Here is a 27513-nt window from a genome sequence, read left to right on the forward strand (position 1 = left end):
CCTTGGGACGGCCGAAACCTCGGCTCAAAAGTTTGCGATGCCACAGAAAGCTCCTCGTGCTTGCTCGTTGGCGGTGCCGCGAGTCGTCTGGCTATGGACGCATGGCGTCTCTTTCTCTGTGATGATGCGATGCACCTTTTCGTGGGCACGGGATATCTCCTCACTGATACTGGTCCAGCACGCCTCAACATCAGTACCGCCACAGGACGCCTCCTCCTCACCGGTACTGCCGCATGGCACTTGCTCACTGATACTGCTTCAAGACGCCTCCACCTCACCGATGCAGCGATAGACGCCCTCTCCCCACCGATGCAGCCATAGACGCATCCTCCTCACCGGTGCTGCCACGGGACGCCTCCTCCTCGTCGATGCTGCCACAGTACGCCACCCTCGCCGATGTCGTCACAGGACGCTATCACTCACCGATGTGGCATTGCAGGAAGTCTTTGACAGAAATAAACCAACAGCAAACAGTGTGTTGAAAGCTCCGATGTGCAAGCCACACTGGGCCTGCACGTGCGTATCACAGGAGATCTCCTGCACCTCGGCAGGGCGCACCGAAACGAGCCAGGCCAGCTCACGAGAGGATCAACAGCTTCGCCGGGAAGCATCGCGTACTTCCGTCCTCCAAACAGATGCAGGAATGGATGCGTCGATCATATTTCGACCGAACAGCGCAGGGTGAACAACGACCAGGTGCGCTAACTGGACGTAGTCACGAGGCGTTAGCGGCACCACATGCGTATTCAGCCGAAGGCAGTGCAGTGAGTCGTCCGGAGCACCGCGGAAAAGCGGACCCAAGGCGACCCAGGTCCTTCTTGTGGAACTGGTTTCCCGGGGACGACCAAAGCCACTGGAAGCTTGCCTCGGATTCTATCGAGGACATTCGGATTCCCCCCAAAACAACACCGAGCTCATTGTCTCAGCTGTACCAGCGGGAAAACCGTGCCGTAGCGGATGACGCGGACACAGAGCGCCCACAGGCAAACTCGACTCGGACAAGATATGGGAATACACTACTCAACTTCTAACACCATGAAGGATCATTACCGATACGAACACACTCCAGACAGAGTGTGCTGATATTATGGCGTTACCGTGAACACTGTGTACCAACACTTCATGGAAGCGGGAGAGACGTGCTCCTGTGGAAATGACAAAATATTGCACATTAAATGAACATCTCATTCACTCAGCTATCGGGGGAAGAGTGCTGAAAATGCTCCTTACATATGCGCCACCTGAAAGTCATGTGCACACGACCGGCACATGGATACGCACGCGAGGCGAAGTAACAATACTGATAAGATGCAGACAGGGAATGATCGGCTGAGAAACTGGTGGTATCTCCCGATATCACGAAAGGCAACGTTATACCCATTTTATCTCAGGAAGGCTTAAGGAGGCTTTTGAAATTAGGGCTCACTTGGACACACTAGGAAGTATTCAGTGTCATAATGACATCGAACAGGGGCAGGTCGGTCAATCAGGAAACGGCAGCAAAGATAGAAAGGCCTGTGTCCTGCGGCACGAGACGTTTGCTAGTCGCAGTACCGAGGAAGTGGCAGCGGCATACGTTCTATATTTGAAGTCGATGTGCCGCGATATAGCCCACTTCGTCATGTGGGCGGACAATTGTTCTAGCCAGAATAAGTGCCGGGCATCGCTGAGCACCTTCTGAAAGCTGTACACTCGGAGAAGACCACCACAAGACGCATTACGCTCAAATGTCTTTAAACAGGTCATACAGTCCGCTGATGCTGTTCACCGAACAGTGTCAAAAAAAAAAACAGCATGCGGAATAAGGACGGGAAACGACTTCGGCGACTTCGTCGGAGCGTCAGGAGGCAACAGGCACAAAGGTCATCGGGATTAGGCCAGGGGTCAATATGGCCCAAGTGGAAGATGGCACCAGCCGACAACGCCCGAGCGTGCTGCCAAACGAGGGGGAACGACCGCACTTGGCAAGCTTCAATGTGGTCCAGTTCTGCTGTGGTTCCCCCCCCCCCCCACCCCAAAAAAAAAACACCAAGACCACACTGACTCAGAAGATATGGACTGTCTACAGATTGACGAATGCTTCTTCTCGGCTACGGAACCGCTGACGCCAAAGACTAGGGAAGCAGGTATGAGGAAGAACAAGATTGAAGCTATTTGCAAAACGCTTGTTCCCCATCCATCTGAGTACAAACGTGCTCCCTGGGAAAGCTTGAGGCAGCAGCCCACCAGCTCAAAGAAGAGGTCAGCAGATCAACAGGCATCGCGCAGCGCTATGGAGCGGAGTCATTGGAGTCAATCAGCGCCAACTCACTGATGATGTGGCATCCCAGTCATCTACTCTGATTTTATGAACCGTCAATTTCTTTCCCGTTCTACTGGTGTTATCGTGTAGATCCGGTTGGCTGTCTTATTGACGGAGTTGGCTCATTTGTCGTCACATCGTTAAGTGGCAGGGTCTGCAACCGCGTGGCAGCGAATGCTTCATAGTTCGTTTCATAGAACATTCGCCTCTTTGAAACACGTCGAATTTTCGTCATCCAAGCGTTTTTGGACATTTCCTCTGTACTGTGCAGGGCTCCAAATAGCTCCTGGTTGATCACAGTTGGGTTATCACGTGCGTGCAAATGCGCGCGAATATTACGTTAGTGCATGCATAAATAAATGTGCATTGCATCAGAGGTATTTTCCAAAAGTATCTTTCACGTCTATAGAATGCTTAAAGATCGTTACGAACGTGCCAAGGTGAACATCAGGAATGTACAGTAGAAAGAACGGTTTTTGACGTGTTGCAAAAACATCGTGATTTTTATCCTTGCTTGTTTTGTCATGAACATGCATGCAGTTTTTCACACCGAGTCAACATGGTGAGTTTTGCCATTGTATCGCAGGAAGAATCGCACTTAGCTAAGCCCAATTTAGTTTTTTTTTTAGAAACCCATGTGCGTGCCATATTTCAATTCCACATAGCCTAACCGGCCATCAGCAGACAATTCCACTCATATTTGTTCCGTAATAATCGGGAGCTTACCAAGGTAGCCGGAGGCGAAAACGGAAAAACCGCTTTCCTGTAAAATTTTACTCGGTGCGAAAACGCAACATACCCGGTTTTACCTTTGTACGACAGAAACGGTGTGTCTGCACTAAATGAGGCGAGATACACACCAATTTGCCACGCAGCGGAATGATATTAGTCACCCCAAAAATTCCTACCACATCTGCCCTGTCCGTCGAATTTTCCAGTTGAACTTTTGAGTATTTGGAATTGCAACCCGATTCGCAACCAATCGGCATTTCTGGTGTGGACACTCCAATCCCTCAGGAACGTCGTGCCAAGACGTTTAAAGGTGTATTTCTTTTTGCAAACCAGTCGAACAAGAACAGTTTTAACAAAGTCAGGTTTAATCACATTCAACCATGTTACGTAGAATCCACAATCCTAGAATATCCGGCATGTGCCGATATGAACAAACCCATGAAAAAACACCCATGGCGCAGGTATAAAAAATATGCACATGAGGATGCCATCGCAGCGGAGCGATGCTCAAGACTGCCTCCAAAAACTGCTACAGAAGACGTCGTTAATCCACCCGCAGCGGTCCACATAGTAAAGCAAGCAGAAGGCAAACTGTCACACCGTCACACACCAGTACCTGAACACAGCACCCAGTGACGGCGACACGCTGACCGCCGAGGGCCCAGCAGCACCGGCGCGAGAGTGGTGGGCGCCGCCCAGCGCCGAGAGCCCAGCAGCAGCGGCGCGAGAGTGGTGAGCGCCACCGCTCACAGAGCCGTGATGATGACAGACTTCCGCTTCGGTTTACGGCCGTCGGCGCCGGCCGGGTCCGGCGGCCGGTCCGTCTGGCCGTCCGCGGCGCCGGCGCCCGCCTCCGCCGCCGGCCGAGGGCCGCGCCGCGCCGCCGGGCCGTCCGTGGCGCCGGCCGGCCGCTCGCCGACTAGCCGAGGCTTGGGCGCCACCCTGGGCGGCGGCGGTGGGCCGCTGACCGCCAGCCGGCGCGGTGGACCACCGGCCGCCGGCGCCACCACGCTTGGCTTGGGCGGCACGCTCGGCTTGGGTGCGCCACGGCCCGACTCGGGCGGTCGTGGCGGCGGCGGCGGCAGCTGGATGCCCGCGCGGCCAGCCGAGCTGCAGCGGCGCACCATCAGCCGCGGGCTCCATGCCGGGCTGGCGTTGGCCGAGCGCCACGGGCCGCTGCCGCCGACCGGCTGTGCGGCGGCCGGAGCCGGCGCGCAGTCGGCCGGCCGGAGCGGCGGCGCCTCACGCGGCGCCGCTGACCGGTCCGGTTCTCTGCTGGCAGCCGACCGGTGCGGGGAGCTCGGCCGACGCTCCACGACGCCCCCGTCGCCGTTCTGCGCACCGGCAGAGCTCTGCTGCGGCTGCTGCGGTGGGCCGCTGTCCCGGGTGTCGTCAGAGAGCTTGGATCGGCAGCCGTTCTGAAGCGGCTGCGGCGGCGCTGCGGCCGGCGGCCGATACTGCGGCGAGGAGCGCTGGCCGCCAGCTGAGCCGCCCTGCCCGGCGGCCGGGGGCACCCGCGAGCCGTTGACGGCCGGCGCGTCAGACAGCGCCGCGGCAGGGCTGCCAAAGCCATTAGAAGCCAATGGAGCGGGCGGCACCTGTGCGGTCGGTGTGCTGGCCGGCCGGCTGGAGCGGCGCCGAGGACAGGGCGTGCTCAGGCCGCTCGGTCGTGCTCGACGGCTTGGGGCCGGCCTGCGGCGACGGCGCCCCCACTGGCGCCCGTCCGCGCCCGCTGGCGCCCGAGCCCACGGCGTCGGCTCCGACGCGGCCGGCTCGGCGGTCGGCGCTCGACCGGGCGCGCGCGCCGCCGGCGGCCCGGGCGCCGGTGCCGCGAGCGCCGCTGCCGGCGCCGCAGGCCCGCCGTCCGAGCGACTCTTGGGCATGGCCGAGCTGATACAGCGCTCCAGCAGCATGTCGTCCGTCTCGCTGTCGCCGTCGCTCGAGGGCATGCTGAGCGAGCTGAGGGAGCTGGTGCGGGAGGGAGAGGCGTCCGGCGCCGCGCCGTCCGGCCGCTGCCAGTCGGCCGCCGCCGGGCGGTCCTCTGGCGACGCAGGAGTGGCTCGGGTCAGTCATCACCGCCGGCACGGACGCCACCAGCCACCAACAGACAAGCAGCTATCGTCAGGCTACTGCTGTCCGCTCGAGCCAGCCAGCCAGTCATCAAAACGTACAGGCGTCGTCGGACGATTGTAGCTGCATGGACGCCGACTCAGGATGCATTGCGACTGACAGCAGCGCCGCGCCGCCACCGTACCGCCAGAGTTCACTTAAAACAAACAGCAGGGCGCTGCCAACCGCTGCCGGGAGAGTGTGACGCGAACGTAACGCGGGGGTCTCCCTTCAGCAGCTGTCGCCCGCGGCAGCTGCTGAGGGAAGACCCCGGCGGTGAGCGGTCCGTGCCGAGTCTCACCGGGCTGAGGGAACACCCCGGAGGTGAGCGGCCCATGCCGAGTCTCACCGGGCTGAGGGAAGACCCCGGCGGTGAGTAACCCGTGCCCAGCCTCACCGGGCTGGGGGGAGATCCCGGAGGTGAGCGGCCCATGCCGAGTCTCACCGGGCTGAGGGAAGACCCCGGCGGTGAGTAACCCGTGCCCAGCCTCACCGGGCTGGGGGAACACCCCGGAGGTGAGCGGCCCATGCCGAGTCTCACCGGGCTGAGGGAAGACCCCGGCGGTGAGTAACCCGTGCCCAGCCTCACCGGGCTGGGGGGAGATCCCGGAGGTGAGCGGCCCATGCCGAGTCTCACCGGGCTGAGGGAAGACCCCGGCGGTGAGTAACCCGTGCCCAGCCTCACCGGGCTGAGGGAAGACCCCGGCGGTGAGTAACCCGTGCCCAGTCTCACCGGGCTGAGGGAAGACCCCGGCGGTGAGTAACCCGTGCCCAGCCTCACCGGGCTGAGGGAAGACCCCGGCGGTGAGTAACCCGTGCCCAGTCTCACCGGGCTGAGGGAAGACCCCGGCGGTGAGTAACCCGTGCCCAGCCTCACCGGGCTGAGGGAAGACCCCGGCGGTGAGTAACCCGTGCCCAGTCTCACCGGGCTGAGGGAAGACCCCGGCGGTGAGTAACCCGTGCCCAGCCTCACCGGGCTGAGGGAACACCCCGGAGGTGAGCGGCCCATGCCGAGTCTCACCGGGCTGAGGGAAGACCCCGGCGGTGAGTAACCCGTGCCCAGCCTCACCGGGCTGGGGGAACACCCCGGAGGTGAGCGGCCCATGCCGAGTCTCACCGGGTTGAGGGAACACCCCGGAGGTGAGCGGCCCGCACCGAGTCTCACCGGGCTGAGGGAACACCCCGGCGGTGAGTAGCCTGTGCCCAGCCTCACCGGGCTGAGGGAAGACCCCGGCGGTGAGCGGTCCGTGCCGAGTCTCACCGGGCTGAGGGGAGACCCCGGCGGTGAGTAGCCTGTGCCCAGCCTCACCGGGCTGAGGGGAGACCCCGGCGGTGAGCGGTCCGTGCCGAGTCTCACCGGGCTGAGGGGAGACCCCGGCGGTGAGCGGTCCGTGCCGAGTCTCACCGGGCTGAGGGGAGACCCCGGCGGTGAGCGGTCCGTGCCGAGTCTCACCGGGCTGAGGGGAGACCCCGGCGGTGAGTAGCCTGTGCCCAGCCTCACCGGGCTGAGGGGAGACCCGGGAGGTGAGCGGCCCGTGCCGAGTCTCACCGGGCTGAGGGAACACCACGGCGGTGAGTAGCCCGTGCCCAGCCTCACCGGGCTGAGGGAACACCCCGGAGATGAGCGGCCGGCACCGAGTCTCACCGGGCTGAGGGAACACCCTGGAGGTGAGTGGCCCGTGCCGAGTCTCACCGGGCGGCTGGACGGCAGACACGATGTCGCTGAGACTGTCGGCCCGCGAGAAGACGCCGGGCGTGCCCTCGGTGGCGTACACGGTGGGCACCTCGGGCGGCGGCGGCCGGTGCGCCGCCTGTGCGGGGCCCAGCTGCGGCTCCGGCTCCGGTTCGCCCAGGTCGTCCATGGTCAGATCCGACAAGCTGGTAGCCGTCGAGAAGTTGATGGGCGTGCCCTCGACGGCGTACTGGCGCGGCCGCTCGACGGCCGGCGGCGGCAGCGGCGGGACAGCACGGCCCGGGGGCCCGGCCTCGGCCGCGGCGGCCGCCGCCGCCTGTCGTTCCGAGTACCTGCCGCGCCACAGGCTGCCGTCAGCGACCACCGCTCCACCCGGTCCTCCGACGACGCTTCCAGTGAATTTGTCCCACGCGGCACCGAACTGCGACACGGCGCGCGTCCGACGAGGCGCGTGGCTCACCTGTGGTACTGCTTGACGCTCCAGCTGGTCTGTGCGTGAGCTCCTGACCAGGCGGCACGCACACGGCGCGGCGGCGAGCCGGGCGGCCGGGGCCCGCCGCCCTCCTGCCAAACACAGCCGCCGGCATGCGTCACACTCGGCACGAGGCACCGGCGGCATGGGCGGCAGCAGGCCAGGGAGGGCCCGGCGACTGATCGTGAGGCCAGCCCACCCACTGATCGAAGATACCATCGGCCACCTCTCCCCCTCCCCCCCCCCCCCCCCCCCCCACTATCTGACACAAGCAGCATCAAATCATTCCGAGTCCACACTCAGTTGTTCATGAGCGCGTCAGGCGCGACACGTTGTCGGCACGGCGGTCGCGAGGGACCAGGACACAGCCTGCACGAGTAAACGCAGCAGGCCCACTCTTGCCCGCCCCCGGCAGGTCCACCTCTCAGCGCATGCTCACACCTGGCGCCGCGCCGCGCGACCGGGCCGGGCGCGACGGCCGCCACTCGCGGCCCACCTTGTTCATGGTCTGCTGGATCATCTGCTCGAGCAGGTGATTGTCGTCGGCGGACGAGTTGCCCGAGTTGGACTCGTCCCGTTCGATGAGCGGCGGCGGCGGCCGGCGGCGCCACCAGTCGGACGTCTCGCCGGCGGCGGCGGCGCGGCCGCGCGGCGACACGCGCGCGTAGATCAGGCGAGACGGGCCGCCCGGGGACCGGGAGACGCCCTGGACGGCACGGCGGCGGTCAGGACGCTGCCAGCGCGCCGGCCACAGAGCGGCCACATCGGCCGCGGTCCACACACATCAGTAGGAGTGTCAGCCGCAGTGATGGCCGCCGTGGCCCAGTCAGTACATCGATGTCACTCCATGCCACACGACAGGCAAAAGATTAGTGACCTAAACTAGCCGGAACCAGTAGTCATCTGATCGCGGCGTTTTCACATGCCCATGGGAGGCGCTCCCCTCCAAGTATGATTTTTAGCTGCGCTCTCTCCAATTCCATCGCGCGAGCAGCTACAAACCACATTAAGACATTTCCCGTGTCCACAATTGCTGATACCATGCCTCTCCTTGCGCAGCGGACTCTCGCACCAAGACACTGCGGACCGCTGTACGCAACAAGGCCTGGAAACAGTAGCCAGGATCAATGCCCACATATAACCACTGCGACAAGCGGCTGACGACCGGGCGCGCTGTGCCGGCCGGCATCCCCCGGTGAGTGCTGACCTTGCCGGCGCCTGAGCAGGAGGCGGCCTTCCTGCCGGGCTGGCCCAGCTGCCGGCCGCTGGAGGAGCGGCGGCCCGGCGGCGGCGGTGGCGGCGGCGCACGGCCGCCCACTCGGCCACTGGCGGACCTCCTGCGACGAAGGCAGCCGTCAGCGCACAGCGGCGGCGCCACCAGATGGCCGCGCGTCCTTCGCACACTATCGCCCACGTGCGCGCATGCGCAAACCCACTCACACATTCGGATGTGGAGGCCGACCGGCCGGGGCGGGCTGGCCGCAATGGTTCGCTGCTAAGCCGGGACCAAACGGCTCAGACTTGCACACAGAACACTGCAGCGGCCGGATTCACGACAAAACAAGAGGAACACGACCGTGCCCCAACACAGAATCCTGGCGGCAGCAACGAACGTCGCTGGCCGTACCCCCCCCCCCCCCCCTCCCCACTGCATGCGTTTGCGCGGCATGAGTACCCACAGAGCTCCATACGAGGCAGTCTTCAGATGAGCCCCCTTCACGCGGTGTCCACCGGCCACGAGCGCCCACAGCGCCGCACCCGAATCCGACCCCCTCAATACGACCCTCCCGACAGTGCCAGCTCTGGCGACCCCCTCGGCACGTCGGCGCGCGTCTGCGGCGTCGCACCGGCTCGGCATGGCCGACTTGATGCAGGCGTAGATCATGTCGTCGTCGTCGCCGTCGCTGGCCGAGCCGCTCTCGGAGGGCGGGCGGCCGTCGGCCGAGCGGCGGCGCGCCGCCTCCTCGCCCGGCCGCTGGTGGGGCTCGTCCGGCGCCGGCACCGGCTCGTCCAGCGTCAGCGAGCTGAGGCTGGTGGCGCGCGAGAACTCGAGCGGCGTGCCCTCCTGGTGGAACTGGCGCGGCTCCTCGGCGAACACGTCCGAGGGAGCGGCTGGCGGCGGGCCACACGCGTCATTGATTACCATGTCACAGCTTTAATGTTTTAGAGAGCTGACCTACTGTTTGTCGTGAATTTGTACTTTGGTAGATACACTTAAAACAAATAACGTCTTCAAAAACGCCAGCGCCTTCTTTTCAAGAAACCACGGCCAACGCCTTCTTTTCAAAACACTGCGTTCAATTCGGCGAGCAACTCACCCCAGCACGCGACACCAGCCACGTGTCAATGAATGTGCGCATTTGAAGCCAGCATCCGGCCGCTCAGTTAACGGGACGTGGCACACATCTCTCAACGGAACAACGGCACAGAGCTGACCGCCGTTGTTGCAGTGACAGCGGCGACCGTTGACGCGGCAGGCCTGAGCCCACCGGTCGCTGCAGTGAGCGGTGCGACCGTCACCTTTGGGTGACGCCGACTGGGCGGGCTTGGAGCGCGGGTCGGGCTTGGCCGGCTTGCGGTGCGGCTGTGGCGTGCCCGGCATCTGGCTGGGCGAGTCGGGCAGGTCGCTGGGCGAGACGGCGCCGCTGACCTGTCGGCTGAACGGCCGCGGCCGGACGGCGTCAGTCGCCGGCCACCGGCAGCCGCGGACGGGCAGCGTCAGTCGCCGGCCACCGGCGGCCGCGGCCGGGCGGCGTCAGTCGCCGGCTCCCGGCAGCCGCGGCCGGGCGGCGTCAGACGCCGGCCACCGGCAGCCGCCGTCACTCTCCGGCGGCAGCGCGGAGCGCGGCGAACGCGTCCTGAACGGGGAGACCGGCATGTGCCGTCTCCGGGGTCCACATGGATATTATCGCTACCTTACGTGGCCGCGAGGCACGTCATCACCTACCTTTATTTTCGAAACATGGTTCTTTGATTCAGCAAACTGTCGCATAAAATTCAGAATTCGCCATCTTCAAGAGCGCATGACCTCGGAGTCAGTCGACCACAGATCGGCACGCGACGTTACCAGCGTGGCTCACCTGTACTCGCTGGCCACGGAGCCCTGCTCGCCGGCGACGTTGGCGCCGTCCAGGCTGCTTAGCGAGCCGACCGAGCTCGAGCGCGAGAAGATGAGCGGCGTTTCGAGCGCCGAGGCGGACGCGGAGGCGGCCGGCCGCGCCGCACACCGCTCGGCCGGCAGCGGCGGCGCCGACTCGCGCAGGTCCAGCAGCGACGGCGCCGAGCTGAAGTTGTACGGCGTGCCCGCCTGGCGCGGCGTGCCCTCGGTGGCGTACGTGTGCACCATGTCCTCGTCGAGCGGCCGGCTGTCGGCCGGGCATGCCGCCGCCGCCCGGTGGGGCCCGGCTGCCGGTGGTGGTGGCGGCGGCGGCATGAGCACCGACGCCGGCGGACCCGACGGCGACTGCGACAGCTGCTGCGGCGGCGGGGGTGGCGGCGGCGGCGGAGGGGGCGGTGGCGGCGGAGGGGGCGGTGGCGGCGGCGCCGGCTTCTTGAACACGGCCGTGTCCTCCTCGCGGCCCTCGGCGTAGCGGGCGCTGAAGTCCGTCAGATGGTCGCTCTCGTCCTCGTGCGAGGACGTGCTGAGCGGCTGCGCCGAGCCGGGCCGCCCAGCAGCCAGCTCGCGCGGCAGCGAGCCGGCGCGGTGGCGGCGCGCCCAGCGGCCGCCGTCGCCGTCAGGCGCCAGCAGCAGGCGGCGCAGCTCCGGCTCGGACACGCCCAGCCGCTGCGCCACCTCGCGCAGCACGGCGGCCAGCCGGACCCGCTCGGCGCCGGCCGGGTGGGACCAGCGGCCGCGCTCGCCGCCGGGGTCGGACGGCGCACTGCGCACCGACTCGCGGCTGGCGGCCAGCGGCGGCCCGACGGCCGGCTCGGGCTCGCCGCGCCGCGGGCAGCCGGCCGTCTCGTCCGGCCTCGCCGCCAGCAGGTTCTGCAGGGCGGCGCCGCTGCCGCTGGCGATCATCTGATGCGGGCTGTGCACGAGCGCACGCAGCCGTGGCACGGCACCCAGCCGCCAGAGGGCGCGCTGGTCGAGCGTGCAGCGCGCCGACAGGTTCCAGAGCGTACCGCAGGCGTTGCTGACCACGGTGAGGCTGGGCGAGTTCAGGTGCTGCAGCAGGGTGGCAATGCAGCCGTGCTGACGCAGCACCTGCCTGGTGACAGAGCACACGGCCAGCGCCGGTCAGCTGGCTACCAAACGGCAATCGTGCAGGGGTGGAGGAGTAACAGAAATATCGGGCTAAAGTGGAGAGCGGGTGCTCTCTAAGGGCCTTGCCAGCAGCAACTACGTGACGGCTGTTGCAGATTTTCATCAGCGACGCACGCAAAAACAGATGTTGGTAAATACAGGCGAAGCATTGAGACCATACCCACTCAGATGACTCCCACACATGGTGTCACATGGTCCTGCCACTTCACCCCAGGCAATCAAACTGCCCTCAAGTAAGCCCCAATCCTGACCCGTCATCCACCAGCACAATTCAAGCACCGACTGTCCGGTCTGTTTTAGACCATTGCAACCATGCCAACGTAGATAGCGTGCTCGCAGCGTGGAAGCAATCACAGCATGTGATTTCGCAGGAGTTGGTACTTTTCACCATTGTTATATATTCGGTCTATATAAAAATCTTCGCTGCCTCAGCGAATAAAAGTCGGCACCAAATGTTCTTTTGCAAGCCAACAACAGGTGAAATGTTCAAAATCACAGACATTAGAAACTGAAAACACACATATAACACAAATGTAGTGCCTTGGCAGCCTGGTCAAGGAATTACAAACATCTGCGCACACCCTCCCGACACAAGCCAACTTTGATTTAAAAACAATGTTGACACACACACAGCACCTGGAATTGTATCAGAATTCACTTGCGCACTACGCACCTGTAGTCCTCACGAACGGCAATATGACTAGAGATGTTCCTGAGAATGCCGCCACCGTTCTCCACGATGGCAAGCGTTTTGGATGGCGACTCGTAGTTGAGCGTTTTGACGATGAAAGACAGCGCGTTCTCCTCAGCACAAATGTCCGCCTGCAATGATGACATACGACTCTGAAGACTGCACCAGACACACAAGGAGCAGATAGTGCAGCAAAACAGACCTACTGAAACACCTCCTCACAACACAGAGCATCAAAATCTGGCCATAGAGAAGTGACCCACACTCCCAACATGGATGAAGCATCTCAATCAGATTCATTCTTACTTACTGCGAGTTCCCAATACCATGATTTCCACGCCGTCCTTGACCAGACAAAACTTCCCAGTTCCACGCTCCTGCCGCCCATCATCACGCTACGTGATTGCAAGCATCCTAGCCATTGAGTCCTCGTTTTCTCTGCCCTCCATCTTCGCCTATCTCGTGCAGACGCCGCCGCAGAGGGCAGTGGCCGGCACCGGCACAGGGCGTTCAGCCGCACCCCACCGCGGGTCGCGGCCGGCCGGGGCGCCAGCTGCCGGCCGGCCGCCGCTCCAGCCGCACCCCAACGCGGGCCGCGGCCGGCCGGGGTGCCAGCTGCCGGCCCGCCGCCGCCGGCCGCCAGCTCACCTTGTTGAGGGCGCAGTGGGCAGAGAGGTTCCAGAGCGCAGACAGCACCGGCTTGAGGGCCGGCTCGCGGCGCGTGGCGAGCGCGGCGCGCGTCAGCGCAGTCACGGCGCCCGCCTCACGCAGCGCCTGCTTGCTGGCCGAGTCGGCGCGCCACGACAGGTTACGCAGCACGCTGGCGGTCACCTGTCCCGGCAGCCACACGTGGCACGGTCAGGGACATGGCTGCACGGTCAGGGACACGGCCGCATGGCCAGGGACACGGCCGCACGGTCAGAGACACGGTCGCACGGTCAAGGACACGGCTGCGCGGCCAGGGGCACGGCTGCATGGTCAGAGACACGGTCGCACGGTCAGGGACACGGCTGCGCGGCCAGGGGCACGCTGCACGGTGAGGGACACGGTCGCACGGTCAGGGACACGGCTGCGCGATCAGGGACACGGCTGCACGGTGAGGGACACGGCCCCACGGTCAGGGACACGGCCCCACGGTCAGGAACACGGCTGCACGGTCAGGGGCACGGCTGCACCATCGTGGACACGGCGGCACGGTCGGACACGGCTGCACGGTCAGGGACACAGCCGCACGGTCATGGACACGGCTGCACGGTCAGGGGTACGGTCGCACGGTCAGGGACACGGCTGCACGGTCGGGGACACGGCCGCACGGTCAAGGACACGGCCGCACGGTCAGGGACACGGCCGCACAGTCAGGGACACGGCCGCACGGTCACGGACACGGCGACACGGTCGGAGACACGGCTGCATGGTCAGGGACACGGCTTCGCGGTCAGAGACACGGCTGCACGGTCGCAGACACGGCGGCACGGTCAGGGACACGGCTGCACGGTCGGGGACACGGCTTCACGGTCAGAGACACGGCTGCACGGTCGCGAACACGGCGGCACGCTCGGAGACACGGCTGCACGACCAGGGGCACGGCTGCACCATCGTGGACACGGCGGCACGGTCAGACACGGCGGCACGGTCAGGGACACAGCCGCACGGTCAGGGACACGGCTGCATGGTTAGGGACACGGGTGCGCGGTCACAGACACGGCGCACGGTCAGAGAAACAGCTCCACGGTCAGGGACACGGCTGCACGATCAGGGACACGGCTGCACGGTCGGGAACACTGCTTCGCGGTCAGGGACACGGCTGCACGATCAGAGACACGGCTGCACGGTCGGGGACACGGCGGCACGGTCGGGGACACGGCTTCACGGTCAGGGACACGGCTGCACGATCAGGGACACGGCTGCGCGGTCGGGGACACGGCGGCACGGTCAGGGACACGGCAGCAAGGTCGGAGACACGGTTCGCACGGTCAGGGGCACAGCTGCACGGTCAGGAACACGGCTGCACGGTCAGGGGCACGGCTGCACCATCGTGGACACGGCGGCACGGTCGGACACGGCTGCACGGTCAGGGACACAGCCGCACGGTCATGGACACGGCTGCACGGTCAGGGGTACGGTCGCACGGTCAGGGACACGGCTGCACGGTCGGGGACACGGCCGCACGGTCAAGGACACGGCCGCACGGTCAGGGACACGGCCGCACAGTCAGGGACACGGCCGCACGGTCACGGACACGGCGACACGGTCGGAGACACGGCTGCATGGTCGGGGACACGGCTTCGCGGTCAGAGACACGGCTGCACGGTCGCAGACACGGCGGCACGGTCAGGGACACGGCTGCACGGTCGCGAACACGGCGGCACGCTCGGAGACACGGCTGCACGACCAGGGGCACGGCTGCACCATCGTGGACACGGCGGCACGGTCAGACACGGCGGCACGGTCAGGGACACAGCCGCACGGTCAGGGACACGGCTGCATGGTTAGGGACACGGGTGCGCGGTCACAGACACGGCGCACGGTCAGAGAAACAGCTTCACGGTCAGGGACACGGCTGCACGATCAGGGACACGGCTGCACGGTCGGGAACACTGCTTCGCGGTCAGGGACACGGCTGCACGATCAGAGACACGGCTGCACGGTCGGGGACACGGCGGCACGGTCGGGGACACGGCTTCACGGTCAGGGACACGGCTGCACGATCAGGGACACGGCTGCGCGGTCGGGGACACGGCGGCACGGTCAGGGACACGGCAGCAAGGTCGGAGACACGGTCGCACGGTCAGGGGCACAGCTGCACGGTCGGGGACACGGTCTCACGGTCTGGGACATGGCGGCACTGTCGGGGACACGGCTGCACGGCCAGGGACACGGCTGCACGGTCAGGGACACGGCTGCACGGTCAGGGACACGGTCGCATGGCCAGGGACACGGCTGCACGGTCAGGGACACGGCTGCACGGTCAGACACGGCTGCATGGTCGGGGACATGGCCGCACGGTCGGGGATACGGTCGCACGATCAGGGACACGGCCGCACGGTCGGGGACACGGCGACACGGCGACACGGACGCGGCAGGGAGTGTCTCACCTGCACAAGCTCCTCGCTGGGTGAGTGAAGCTGCGTGACGAGAGCGCGCATGAAGGCGCGCTGGCCGCACAGCAACGCCTTGCTCGTGCCGTCGCCGAACGTCAGGTTGGTGAGCGCCATGCTGGCGAACCTGCCGCCCGCCGGCCAGTCGTCAGACACGGCGCCCGCCGGCCAGTCGTCAGACGCGGCGCCCGCCGGCCGGTCGTCAGAAGCGGCGCCCGCCGACCGGTCGTCAGACGCGGCGCCCGCCGGCCAGTCGTCGGACGCGGCGCCCGCCGGCCAGTCGTCAGACGCGGCGCCCGCCGGCCGGTCGTGGTCGTCAGACGCGGTGCCCGCCGGCCGGTCGTCAGACGCGGCGCCCGCTGGTCAGTTGTCAGACGCGGTGCCCGCCGGCCGGTCGTCAGACGCGGCGCCCGCCGGCCGTGACCCAGCGGACGCGCGGCCCCAGTGATCGTCCATGCCACGACACAGCGCTAAAGCTCACACACAGTTTACACGTCCGCACGCATTCACACAGGCCAACACAGCACAATACAACGCCCCAGGAGCCTGGGCCGCGGGGTTGCCTCAGGCCGCCCTTGCCCCCACCACTTACACTCGTCGCAGTGTCGAGCACAGCCCACAATTGGCCCGCCATTGCTGAGCCGGCGCCTGACCTGCGCGTGTTATCCCCACCCGTGGACACTGTCAAGCCTGAGCCGGGTGTGTGGCCCGGGGCCGGGGGCTGACCTGCCGGTGGTGCCGCCGGCCGGGTGAGTGTCAGGCCCGGGGCTGGCGGCTGACCTGCGGGTGGTGCCGCCGGCCGGGTGAGTGTCAGGCCCGGGGCTGGCGGCTGACCTGCGGGTGGTGCCGCCGGCCGGGTGAGTGTCAGGCCCGGGGCTGGCGGCTGACCCGCAGGTGGTGCTGCAGGCCGGGTGAGTGTGTGTGGCCCGGGGCCGGCGGCTGACCTGCGGGTGGTGCCGCAGGCCGGGTGAGTGTGTGGCCCGGGGCTGGCGGCTGACCCACGGGTGGTGCCGCAGGCCGGGTGAGTGTGTGGCCCGGGGCCGGCGGCTGACCTGCGGGTGGTGCCGCCGGCCGGGTGAGTGTGTGGCCCGGGGCCGGCGGCTGACCTGCGGGTGGTGCCGCAGGCCGGGTGAGTGTGAGGCCCGGGGCCGGCGGCTCACCTGCGGGTGGTGTTGCAGGCCGGGTGGCCGGTGGCCGGGCCGTGCGTCTCGTGCTCGGCCTGCACCAGCTCGGCCAGACTGTAGAGGCCGCCCAGCTGGCAGAGCGCGCTCCGCTGCTGCTCGTCGAACGACAGCTTGACCAACTCCACCACCGCCGCCACTGGGTGCTGATGCAGCGAGTCTGCCGGCCAGGGAGGCAGCCGTCCGTGCCGTGCCGCGCAACACTGATATTTGATATAGAGTATTCATCACAATCGCTCTATCTGCACAGTGCTACTGCTTCTGGAGGTCCCCGGTCCAGCACGCATCATCACGCAAGACGTCCCATCGAGCACATACCATCACACTGAACGTCCCACCGAGCGCGTGCCATCACGCAGGACGTCCCACCGAGCACGTACCATCACACGAGACGTCCCATCGAGCACATACCATCACACTGAACGTCCCACCGAGCGCGTGCCATCACGCAGGACGTCCCACCGAGCGCGTACCATCACACTGAACGTCCCACCGAGCGCGTGCCATCACACAGGACGTCCCACCGAGCGCGTGCCATCACGCAGGACGTCCTACCGAGCGCGTGTCACCACACAGAACGTCCCACCAAGCGCGTGCCATGACGCAGGACGTCCTACCGAGCGTGTGCCATCACACGGGACATCCAACCGGGCACGTGCCATGACGCAGGACGTCCCACCGAGCGCGTGCCATGCCGCAGGACGTCCCACCGGGCACATACCGTCCAGCAGCACCGGCTGGTCCTGTTCGTCGGCGCGCTGCCACAGGCTCTCGGTGAAGTCGCGCAGCTGCTCCAGCAGGCGCAGCAGGCGGGCCTCGCGGCGCGCGCGGCGGCCGTCCGGCTGCGCGCGCACCAGGTTGTGCAGCGCCCGCGCGGCTGCGGCGCGCACCTGGCGACGGCGGCAGCACGGTCAGGGGCGGGGGTGGGGGGTGGCGGCTCGGCACCACCGGCTCTCTGATCGGCGGACACGAGCGACCGGCTTCTGCAGTGTCCACGGCGCCGAGATAAAGCTTGTCTAGCGCGGAGCTGCGTTGGCATGACAACACATTTGGAGCTGTGCACTGAAGCGCAGCAGTACGGAGAGCCAACACGTATCATACGAGTAGGCCAACTTGACGCTTAAATGGCCACAGAAAATTCAGGAGCATCAGTCCTTTAAAACATCACTTGTTTAACACGCATCCAATGTCACTATTAGTCACCAGCACGCTCGTCATTAACAGACGTGATCACCGCGGGTGTCAGTGTCTTGTGTTCCCACCTGTCTGTGTGGCCGGCGGGCGCCAGCGCCGGCGGCCGACTGCGGGCAGTGGATCAGCTGATCCAGGGCCGGCAGGCAGCCGGCGCGCCGCAGCGCCGCGCAGCTCTCCGTGCTGGACGTCATGGTCAGCAGCGTGCTGCTGACCAGCTGGTGGTCGGCCGAGCGCAGCAGCTGCAGCAGCGAGAGCACCAGCTCGGCCCGGCCGCCGCCGCTGGCCGCCAGCTGCTGGCCCAGGAGCCGGCGTCAGCGCCAGCGGGACGCCTCCCTCCCTTCCTCCCGACCCCGGCCACGGCTCGATGATGAAGGCCTGACGCCGCACACGGCGGGGACCCGGGCCCGGCGCCCGACAGCGACGCATCGGAAAGCGACGCTTGCATTTCCACACCAAACTAGAGCTGACATCGACGGCATCTAGGTACGGCAGCGACCCATCCGCACGTTCTTTCGACATCCCAACATATTGCCACCTCTGCCCTTTCATCTGTATTGCTGGTTTTCCAGCGCCACCTCCGGTGCCGAACAGCTGTTACCTGAGCCGGGCTCGACTGGGAGGAGGTTCTGGAGTCCGGCGGGTCACTGGTCCAGACAGCGCCGGCCGGCTGGCCAGGGCCCGCCGCGCGGTACAGACGGGGGGCGCCGTCACCGCTACCAGAGCTCTGCTCATCCGAGGACGACGACAGCGACTGTCGGAAGCCGAAGATGACGCTCAAGAGCGGTACGCAACACCCAGCAGCCGCTGATGACATTCAGCAGCAGCACATGGCACTCAGCAGCCACAGAAGGCACTCAGCGGTGATGGCCTACACTCAGCAGCCGCAGATGGCACTCAGCGGTAATGCCCTACACTCAGCAGCCACAGATGGCACTCAGCAGTCATGCCCTACACTCAGCAGCCACAGATGGCACTCAGCGGTAATGCCCTACACTCAGCAGCCACAGGTGGCACTCAGTGGTAATGCCCTACACTCAGCAGTCACAGATGGCACTCAGCAGTGATGCCCTACACTCAGCAGCCACAGATGGCACTCAGCGATGATGCCCTATACTCAGCAGCCACAGATGGCACTCAGCGGTGATGCCCTACACTCAGCAGCCACAGATGGCACTCCACAGCGGTGTCTAAGCTAATACACACAGTACAGCTCGATAGCACACCCAATTCAATGGCAACAAACACAGCCTCGTAGCCCTACCATACAGAGTAGTCAGTAGCAGCTAAACAGCGAGCTAAGCATCGGCATGCGGACCAAGGACAGCTCATCCAGTCAGGCACATCGCTCAAATAAAGGCTCAAACAACGAAAAAAGACCAACATGTCCACACAACTGCACACACGAAACTTAAAACCGATATCACCATACTGTGAAATGAGAAGAGGCGGACCGTACTTATTGGTTAAACACTTACGCCGGAACAGCATATAAAAACCTGATGCATCCAATGGCAACGTTTACGTTTCTGACGGCTACTCACCATGGCGTCCACCTGCTGACGAAGTCGCACTATTTCTCGATCGATCTGCTCCAGCCCGGTCTTGGTAGCCGCCTCGGACGCGGGCAGGGCCTGATTGTCGCTGGCACCGCCGTCCTGTCAGAGGGGGCCGGGGTCAGAGTCACGGACTCTCTGAAGGGTGAGGGTGTGGGCACAGCCAGCCGCCCAGTACTCACTCCCAGACTGCCGGCCAGGAGTTTGAGCACGGCAGGAACGTGCGTGCCGACCAGCCCAGTCCGAGAGACGCCGGACGACAATCGTGTGATAGCGCTCTCCGGCCCAGGCCGGGCGACACAGCCGAAGCCAGGCCGCGGCCAGCTCACCTGGCCGGATTCGAGGCGGCGGATCTTCTGCTGCAGAGCCGCCATCTGCTCGTAGAGCCAGCGCTTCTCCTCGTCCTCGGAGAGCGCTGTTCCGGCCATCGCCCTCCTGCGGGCAGGGCCGGAACGCCGCGTCACCAGACGTCGGTCAGCCGGCGGCGCGCCCGGCACGCGACCACCGGCCGCGGCTCCACCCACCACACCGTACCGGGCGTGTTTGATTTTTCAAATATCAAAATCGTTTTGTTCAAATCATCTCTCTCGAATCATGTTGTTTTTGACGAGGTTGTGTGAACGAACGGACGGTTGATAACGTGCAAATGTGGTCACGTTGTTGTCATGTTTTAATATTCCATTCATACTACTGTTGTTATTGCATCGAATCAAACAGTACACCACTCGTTGGAATAATTCGTTAATATAAGGAACTGAACTGAATTGAACTGAACACCAGGCACCTGCCATGTCCGTTCGGCAGAGAGAGACGCTTGTTTGACAATGGGCGATGTCCAGACGGCGGTGACGGAGGCTCTGAGGTCGGATCAGCAGAGCCCGGCTCACAGCCGCACGCCTTATAAGCTAACAAACACGCTAGACGCACCAGCAGGTGGTCAAACTCAATGACAGCCCGCAGCATCGCATGACACGTTTTATAACGTCCTTCTGCGAGGGCAGCTGCCAGGAGAAACAGCCATTCAGACAGTGACGTTTTCACCTAGTTTCCAAGCCAAAGTCATTTTTCAATGCAGTTAAAACTGGTCACCCACCGCGGCCACCTGCAGGCGTTAGATCAACAAAGGCCAATCAACCCAACAGCTTCATTCATCAGCTGCCAACATGTAGTCAAGCAAACCACATATTTAGGAAAGCTGGTCATCCTTCTCCTCTGCTCATGGCCATCACTGACAAACAATGTGAATACTGTACCTCTGGTCTTCCAGCCTGGCTATCTTTCTCATGATCGAGTTGCGGAGTGTCCTCTTGTTGCTGCCTGGAGTGTCTCCACAGTCATCTGGCAAGGCAAAAACAACCGCTAGATCTAGCGAATGTGGTTTGCTCTTTAAATGACCTTCAAACTTTCAGAGCAATCATAAACTGGAATACAATGTTCTGGCCCTCTCTACAACAGCATCATATCCTCGCACATCAGCAACTTTCCTGAAACATACTGTGAATATTCTGAAGAAAAGCCATTCATAAAGGCTGCCTGACAAAAACATTTTCAATGTCTGAACTTGATTTGCCAGTGGGCATCAATACCATGGTATTCCATTAACATAGCACATAACATTAACTTTTGAATCCAAGCATACTTTTGGTAGTCATTGGCATGAAGGTTTCCATGCCTACTGACAGATTGGCAGCCATTAGGATGCAAGTAAAATATACAAGTCGAAATAGAGTACACCAAAGCAAGAGCCTTTTGAGCACCAGAAAACAACAATCTATGGCTCACACCACATACCACTACATCTTACACTGAAGAAAATGCTAGCAAACTGTAATGTTCATGTGATGGCATAATATAAATGCTGATGATATCAGCCTCTTTAAAGTGGAGCCTAAGCAGCTAGAACAGATGCAAAGACAAGCTTAAAAAGTCATAAGGAAATCCAACAACCATCTGCTGCAACACTGCTTTCCAGACATGTCATCAGCCATGTTCCTAATATTCTGATATGACTATTTGATAGCTGAATAAGTCAGTCAATGGCTGCCTTACTGCACAATATTTAAATTAGACAAATGGCATCACCACTTCATGTATCTGTAACAAGCAATCACAGTATTTCAGCCATACAACAGTCTTCATGGCCACTGCCAAGTCCTAAATTTGACAACTAACAAAATTGTGGGCTCCAAAAGAAAAAAATGGCATATTTCCTTGACTCCATCTCAAGACTACATACAGTTTTGGCATCACAAACCCCAAGGAGCATTTCCTATTGCCCACAGCTGACATATGTTGAAAGAAATGCATACTAACATGTTTCAGTACACACCATGTTGTGAGCATGCAGTAAGTAGGGGTACAGACCTTGTCTGGAGGTGGTAGACTGCTCCAAGGCAGTAGCACTTGTATTGCCCAGTGTCTCTGCTTGCTCAGGCCTGTCTGATGAGTTCATGATGAGCAACAGCAGCAACCATAGGTGAAAAAGCAATCTGCAAAAAGATAGCTGTCACTGAACCTATTGTTCCAAAATTGACTTGCTATAGGCTGTGCAGGTGCAGAAAAATTCAGCCTGACAACAATTATATGACATTCAAATGCACTTTTATTTTGCACCAATAGTCAAAAGGAATTTTTGTCTGGAGAAATATTGCAATAGAAGGTGAAAATAAGCCATTAAAAAAGGAGAGCCATGGTCTGGTAGCTAGATGCACAGGATCTCATGAAGGAAGTGAAAATGTGTATTTCTGTGTATCACTGTTAACCATATCCTTATTATCAACTTTAAAACAAAATGTAGTAGCATTTCACATGCATCCATGCTATACAATAGTGCCTACATATATATGAGCACATGATATTCTTCTGCATTCATGTGGTCACCACTATTAAACTGTAGAATGCCTCACATGTGGTACAGCCAATAATCACATGACAACTGCTTGGGGAATAATTTAAAGAACATTAGTAAGATTTAGAATCTTAGTAGCTGTACATGAAAATTATGTCCAAACTATGGAGGATTTCATGTAATGATAAAATGAAATGAATGTGATCTCAGGGTGATACAGATCAAATGAGTCAAATATTACAAAATATCCTTGAGAAATGATATCTCAGGGTTTGACAAACACCACATAATTTGTGATCAGCCTGTGATGCATGTCTTGATGATTAACAGTTAACACAGCCATGAGTACATTTTCAAAATGTAAAAATATATCAGCATAGAAATGTTGACAGAACATTCTTGACATGGAAACTTGAGCTGGATTTGTAAAAATAAACTGACGGACATCACTGTTCCTGCATCACAAATAGCCATTGCCATGGCCATTGCAACTTTTGGATAAGAGAGCAGCCACTGCACTTAAACTCTCACCAGACATATGCAATTTTAATGTTATCACTCATAAGTGATTATGGTGATTTATGCCTAACACTGTCAACTGGAAGACCCACCAACTTTGTTTATTACAGTTGTGCAGACCTAGGATTGCAGTCAGAATTTACCACAGCGGTGAGGCTACCACGATTTGCGACAGAATGGGACGCAAATTTTTACGAGCGAGTTCCAGACCCATCGACAATATCACTCACTACTAACAGACGAACACCCTTCCGTCGCTTATAGGTACAGTACCTAGCGCATCAATGAGCCATCATTGTTGATTTGTCCTGGTGTTTCGATTGTTTCAGCTGCATAACCTGTATATTCACTCGGCTATTCGCTACCCTTGTTCTAAACAACCAGAGCCTTGCTAGACAACGGCCATGGAATCCCTGAAATCAACTGCACCTAGTGCCCTCCTCTGACGATGCGGTTGCAGGAGCGCGTATTTTTGTATCCCAGTCGGATAACTTTTATTAACAAAATACCTCAAGATAAACCTGAGAGTTCTGGCTAGCCGGGATTTACCTGCAGTGCTGCCAGAATGCTACCAACACGCATAGTGATAAATGCTACTAAATCCGAAGGCATCCAGTATGCATAAATAGTGCTATATAGTTGGTCTTTTTTTAAAACTCTGAGGAATCAAAATTCCAGGTAGGGCGCATATCTGGAGATAGAAAAACGGTGTGATGAATTGCGATGGACTGAAACAACATCATGCATGGTTGCATTCCCCGTGTGGAGGGGAGGGCAGGTGCGCAGCCAGTGCCTTGACAATGGGAAGCACAGGGTTGACAAAGGACTACCCGCTGATAGAAGTCGCCAAAAAAAATCGTTGGGTACAGCCCGTTTGCATGCATTAACGGTACAAGACAACCTTATCGCACAAAAAATGACTTGCCTCTGCGCTTCAAACATGTTGAATGCAGTTGTTTAACACCCAACGGCAACTCGTACATGAGAGAAGTCACTCGGCACGCGAAGGACCGCTGTCCTGTCGCCGTGCGCACCGCCGGGGGCGCAGGTTCTGGTCGTGCGGGTGGATCGGTCACTGGTTCGTGCGTTGAGGTGTGCTTGAAACAAACGGGCAAGATCCGCAGGTTCGCATTGCTTATGGGCTTTGAACACAGCGATAATAGTTCGCAATTCACACATTTGGCGAGGCATTGCAAAGTGCAGGTCATCCCGCGTGCAAGAAACGTCATACTTTCTGAGGCCAGTAACTACACTGGAACGGAACTTAACTGCTTTCAAAAGTCTGGCCTAGTAACAGCTGACCCCTGGCCATAAACTGAAATACAGCATCTCACGTGCGAGATGACTAGATCCTGCACGGTGGTCAGCAGCACGATCGTGCAGGTCAAGATTGCTGCGTGAGACTGATGTAGGAGAAAACGTTTCAGGCGGCGGAGATCGATCAGGCTGCCGATGCATTTTTTCAAACTACATCAGTGACGTATGCATCCCAATTCAAGTGATGGTCAAATGGCACGCCCAAGTTTTTCACGGCCTAATTCGATAAGGGGAAGGAAGGTTGCGCTTAACATCGGATGTAAGGGTTCGAGTAAGGTCATCGTACTGGATCATATGGGCGTCTGGCGCGTGCAGGCTGAGGTCGTTGGCGAAGATTATAAATAAAAGAGGACCAAGAGCTAATCCCTGGAAGACTCCTATGATGTTGGGGAGGGGCTAGGAGACCTTTCTGTCACCAAAAGAAGAAGGATGCAGACTGACTAGAAATGACCAGAAAGATGGGGGAAGAACCAAGCGGTGTCAATGTCACAGACATGCAGCTTGGAAAGTAGTTGAGGAAGAGGAAGGACATCAAAACATTTACTGAGATCCAAGAGGCGCACGAGTGAAAGATGGCCTCATCCATGTTTGATATATATATATATATATATATATATATATATATATATATATATATATATAATAGAGGAGCAGAGTACAAATACAAACATCATCACGTCCACACCCCACAGAACGCGTCATGGAGGGCATGACCTCGTGCAGCCCGCCCAGGGTCGTGCCAATCACCCGGAAACCAAAAGCCCCACCCTGGGCGGGTGACGTGGGACGTCAGGTGGCTGTCCAAGACCGGTCAGGTTGGGTGCAACACGTGGGCCGACATTAACAAAATAAGCATTCATCTCGTCCGGGGAGGCGACAGTGAGATTGTGAGCACCGCTCCCCCCTCCCCCCTCCCTAACAGCGGGCGGATAATGCGGTTACAGAGAACTGCTCCCCTGATCACGCAGCCTCTCCTCAATTTCCGCCCGGCAGTCATCGCCTGATCGCCGACCTCACCCTCCGGTCCAGCTCGCGAAAAGCCGGTGATCTCACCTCGCGACGAAACACGCCCCTCCGCCATGCCATGAGGTCAGGGGTCACCGGGCTGAAATGTTCAATTTTCAGTCAAAAGTCATTAGTGATACAAATTACGTAACGTAGTTTTGAGCATGCACGTTTGACGAAAGGTGGACGAAAATGATAACGCATTTGAAAGAAGTACGTTTGAACAACATCATATCGTGCCTTTAGAAGGTACTTCAGGCGGGTATTTCACCTGTGCAATTTTTAGACTGATGGTGAGAACGGATTGGCCTTTACAGCGCCGTGAATTAATGCCAGAATCTGATGTTCCTTAGAGGGATGCATCATTTCACGCTGTTCGTCTCCCTGATGCAGGGAGCCTTCTGACGCGCTTATTGGAGCCCAGATCGAAGAACCCTCATTGACACAATAACATCCATGATCGCCGCAGATGGTCCAATAACTGGCACATAGACTCAATTTGGTTTAGCGGGCACGTGTTGGAATTGTGTTGGAGGGCCCACCGTTCAGTACTAGGGGCCCTAACTGGCATAGGATCCTTCCATTGCCTCATTGTAAACAGCCATCATGAGTTCTCGTGCTTCCTTTCATTGTCAGAGAGCACCGACCAACGCAAGAGACCCTCTATCATTCGGGGTCCCGTCCTCGCCTCTGATGAATAAATCTTCCGCTGCCCGACGTGAGGACCTTTGTTGACACAGAATACCCTGTTAGGCATTGTGGGCCTCTCAACGATACAGGTACATACAGGCCCCGTAGTATAGCAGGGACCCCAACCAGTGTAAATCTCGGGCCCGGCCGCGTCCCTGCTCGGGAAATGACCGGAGCTCAGACTGACACGGTGCCGACGATTCGGTGTTGGTAATCTCTGGCCGAAACAAAGGAACGCTCTGTCTCAGGGGTTCCCAATCACTCGGGGTGACAATTTCTGCAAATTAGTGGGGAACCGAACCCAACCGAACCGAAGACCCGACATTCCCCCCCCCCCCCCATTTTTCCCACGGGATTTAGCCCACGTTAGTTCGATTAAACACAGTATATGTTTTAATCTTTGTATAATTTATGTCTTTAATTTAAGCAGTATGGAAGTCATGCAGGGTTAGATCCAGACAGCAGGCACTGGACTCACGCATCTCTTCTGATCGGCACTTAAAGGCGCCCTTTTAGAGGCCACCTTAGGGCATCGATGGCGCTCTTCTATGGCGGTCATTGGATGCGGCACGCATTTTGGTTGTGGGGGACGGGGACAAGGTTAGCCATGAAGGACTTAGGTCATCCCCATATTCCAGAGCTTTTCACTTTACCCGCACAAACCGAGACGCCACTAGGCAGAAAGATCAAGAAAGATAGTATTTGTGATACGCTCATCTTTTACCCACCTTTTTGGTAATATTTCAGCTGAAAACATTGGGGCCAAACTAACATGACAGGGGGGGGGGGGGGCGGGGCACCTCAACATTGAAGGGCCAGGGTCTCACAAAAGAATACAAATCGACACCCGTGGTGCAGAGGCCCTCTAACTGACATTCGAAATCACAGTCCCACGGGAGGGGGCCACTAATGTGACCTACAGTCGGCCCTTTGGGCCGCTCAGCCAGCCTTTGGGACCTTCAGCCTTTCAATCGAGCCCTTGATCTTTGGTATAGAGAGACCCTTCGGCCCCTCTTCGGGCCTCCTCAAACCCCGCTCCGACTCGGGGCCACTTGCCGCCACAGGATCCCTGTTAGGCCCTGTTCCCCTTGACCGACAAAGGAGCCCCTCATTGTGACAAGGACCCCGAACATTGCAAATCGCGAGCCTCGGCTTCGCTCGTGGTTGGTACATGGGTGTCAAGGGCTCAGGCGAACACGGAGCCGACTGTTTGGCTTCGTGTCGAAGCTCTTTATAATAGGGATAGAGAAGACCAATAAGAGGGCCCCAACAGAAGTTCTCTGAGTGACATTTCTGGTCATAGGAGTACAGATGGAGGGCCGGGCTCAAGTCCAATTGGACTGTTGATTTTGGGTCCTAAGCCCCTTTCGGCCCCTCTTCGGACCTCCTCAAACAAAGCCCGTGACCGATTAGGGGCCACTAGCCAACACATGACCCTTTGTCAAGCACTGTGCACCCCTGACGGACACAGGGACCCAAATACAGTTTCAGAGACACAGACCGATGCAAACAATAGCCCACGGCCTTGCTCGGGCTTGGAGAGTGGACGCCGTGGTCTAAATTGACAGGGAGCCAACTGTTCAGTGTTCGTGGGCTGCGGCCGACTGAGACACCCGAATTGTCTCAAGGGATTCTCAAACGGTACAAGGGGACCTCTAACTGATATTTTAGGTCACGACCCTACGGGCCGAGATTCTTTATATGACCTGTTTCAGTTTGTTTCAGCCAGTCCTTAGGGCCCTTACGCCCTCCAACCGGACCTTTGATAGTCGGCTCAGTTAGGCCGCCCAGACCCCTCTTCGGGCCTCATCGAACATTGCCCTTGGTCCGTTCGGGGCCCCT

At 60.2% G+C, this 27513-nt stretch overlaps 3 protein-coding genes and 1 long non-coding RNA gene across 4 annotated transcripts; all 4 read right to left on the reverse strand.

Annotated features, from left to right (window-relative positions):
* Positions 1–4606: 4606 nt before the first annotated feature.
* LOC119097731 (misshapen-like kinase 1) lies at positions 4607–7880 on the reverse strand. Its single transcript, XM_037220703.1, has 5 exons — positions 7805–7880; positions 7297–7400; positions 6837–7168; positions 4879–5075; positions 4607–4660 (listed from the first exon to the last, which is right to left on the reverse strand). Exons 1-5 carry the CDS (start codon positions 7826–7828, stop codon positions 4607–4609), a joined length of 711 nt encoding a protein of 236 aa, XP_037076598.1. The 5' UTR covers positions 7829–7880.
* A 1408-nt stretch (positions 7881–9288) lies between these two features.
* On the reverse strand, positions 9289–10481 carry LOC119097439 (uncharacterized). Its single transcript, XR_005094152.1, has 3 exons — positions 10389–10481; positions 9829–9965; positions 9289–9420 (listed from the first exon to the last, which is right to left on the reverse strand). It is a non-coding gene; the product is annotated as an uncharacterized LOC119097439 (long non-coding RNA).
* An 800-nt stretch (positions 10482–11281) lies between these two features.
* Positions 11282–17763, reverse strand: LOC119097742 (adenomatous polyposis coli protein 2; the record flags this gene model as incomplete). The annotated part of the gene is made up of 8 exons (XM_037220714.1): positions 17749–17763; positions 17400–17435; positions 17267–17333; positions 16525–16705; positions 15362–15491; positions 12915–13097; positions 12249–12397; positions 11282–11519 (listed from the first exon to the last, which is right to left on the reverse strand). Coding segments are annotated over exons 1-8 (999 nt in total), but the record flags the coding sequence as incomplete, so codon positions are not given.
* Positions 17764–18513: 750 nt separating this feature from the next.
* LOC119097751 (uncharacterized) lies at positions 18514–23068 on the reverse strand. Its single transcript, XM_037220724.1, has 6 exons — positions 22933–23068; positions 21657–21781; positions 20546–20630; positions 19622–19727; positions 19281–19394; positions 18514–18543 (listed from the first exon to the last, which is right to left on the reverse strand). Exons 2-6 carry the CDS (start codon positions 21742–21744, stop codon positions 18514–18516), a joined length of 423 nt encoding a protein of 140 aa, XP_037076619.1. The 5' UTR covers positions 21745–21781; positions 22933–23068.
* Between the last annotated feature and the right edge of the window lie 4445 nt (positions 23069–27513).

The sequence above is a fragment of the Pollicipes pollicipes genome, unplaced genomic scaffold (genome assembly GCF_011947565.3).
Source record: "Pollicipes pollicipes isolate AB1234 unplaced genomic scaffold, Ppol_2.1 Scaffold_2543;HRSCAF=2982_pilon_pilon_pilon, whole genome shotgun sequence".
NCBI classification, from domain to species: domain Eukaryota; kingdom Metazoa; phylum Arthropoda; class Thecostraca; order Pollicipedomorpha; family Pollicipedidae; genus Pollicipes; species Pollicipes pollicipes.

Bases quoted from the DNA above. Each gene is read 5' to 3' on its own strand.
- LOC119097751 (XM_037220724.1), bottom strand. From the start codon at position 21,744: ATGAACTCATCAGACAGGCCTGAGCAAGCAGAGACACTGGGCAATACA. The intron at 19,728-20,545 runs GTACAGTATTCA...CCCTGCCCGCAG, and splicing joins GCCAGGCTGGAAGACCAGAG to GAGGGCGATGGCCGGAACAG. The intron at 18,544-19,280 runs GTGAGTAGCCGT...GAATGTCATCAG, and splicing joins GTCAGCAGGTGGACGCCATG to CGGCTGCTGGGTGTTGCGTA.
- LOC119097731 (XM_037220703.1), bottom strand. From the start codon at position 7,828: ATGATCCAGCAGACCATGAACAAG. The intron at 7,401-7,804 runs GTGGGCCGCGAG...TGTGTTTGGCAG, and splicing joins TCCAGCAGACCATGAACAAG to GAGGGCGGCGGGCCCCGGCC. The intron at 7,169-7,296 runs GTGAGCCACGCG...GTGGCGCGGCAG, and splicing joins AGCGTCAAGCAGTACCACAG to GTACTCGGAACGACAGGCGG.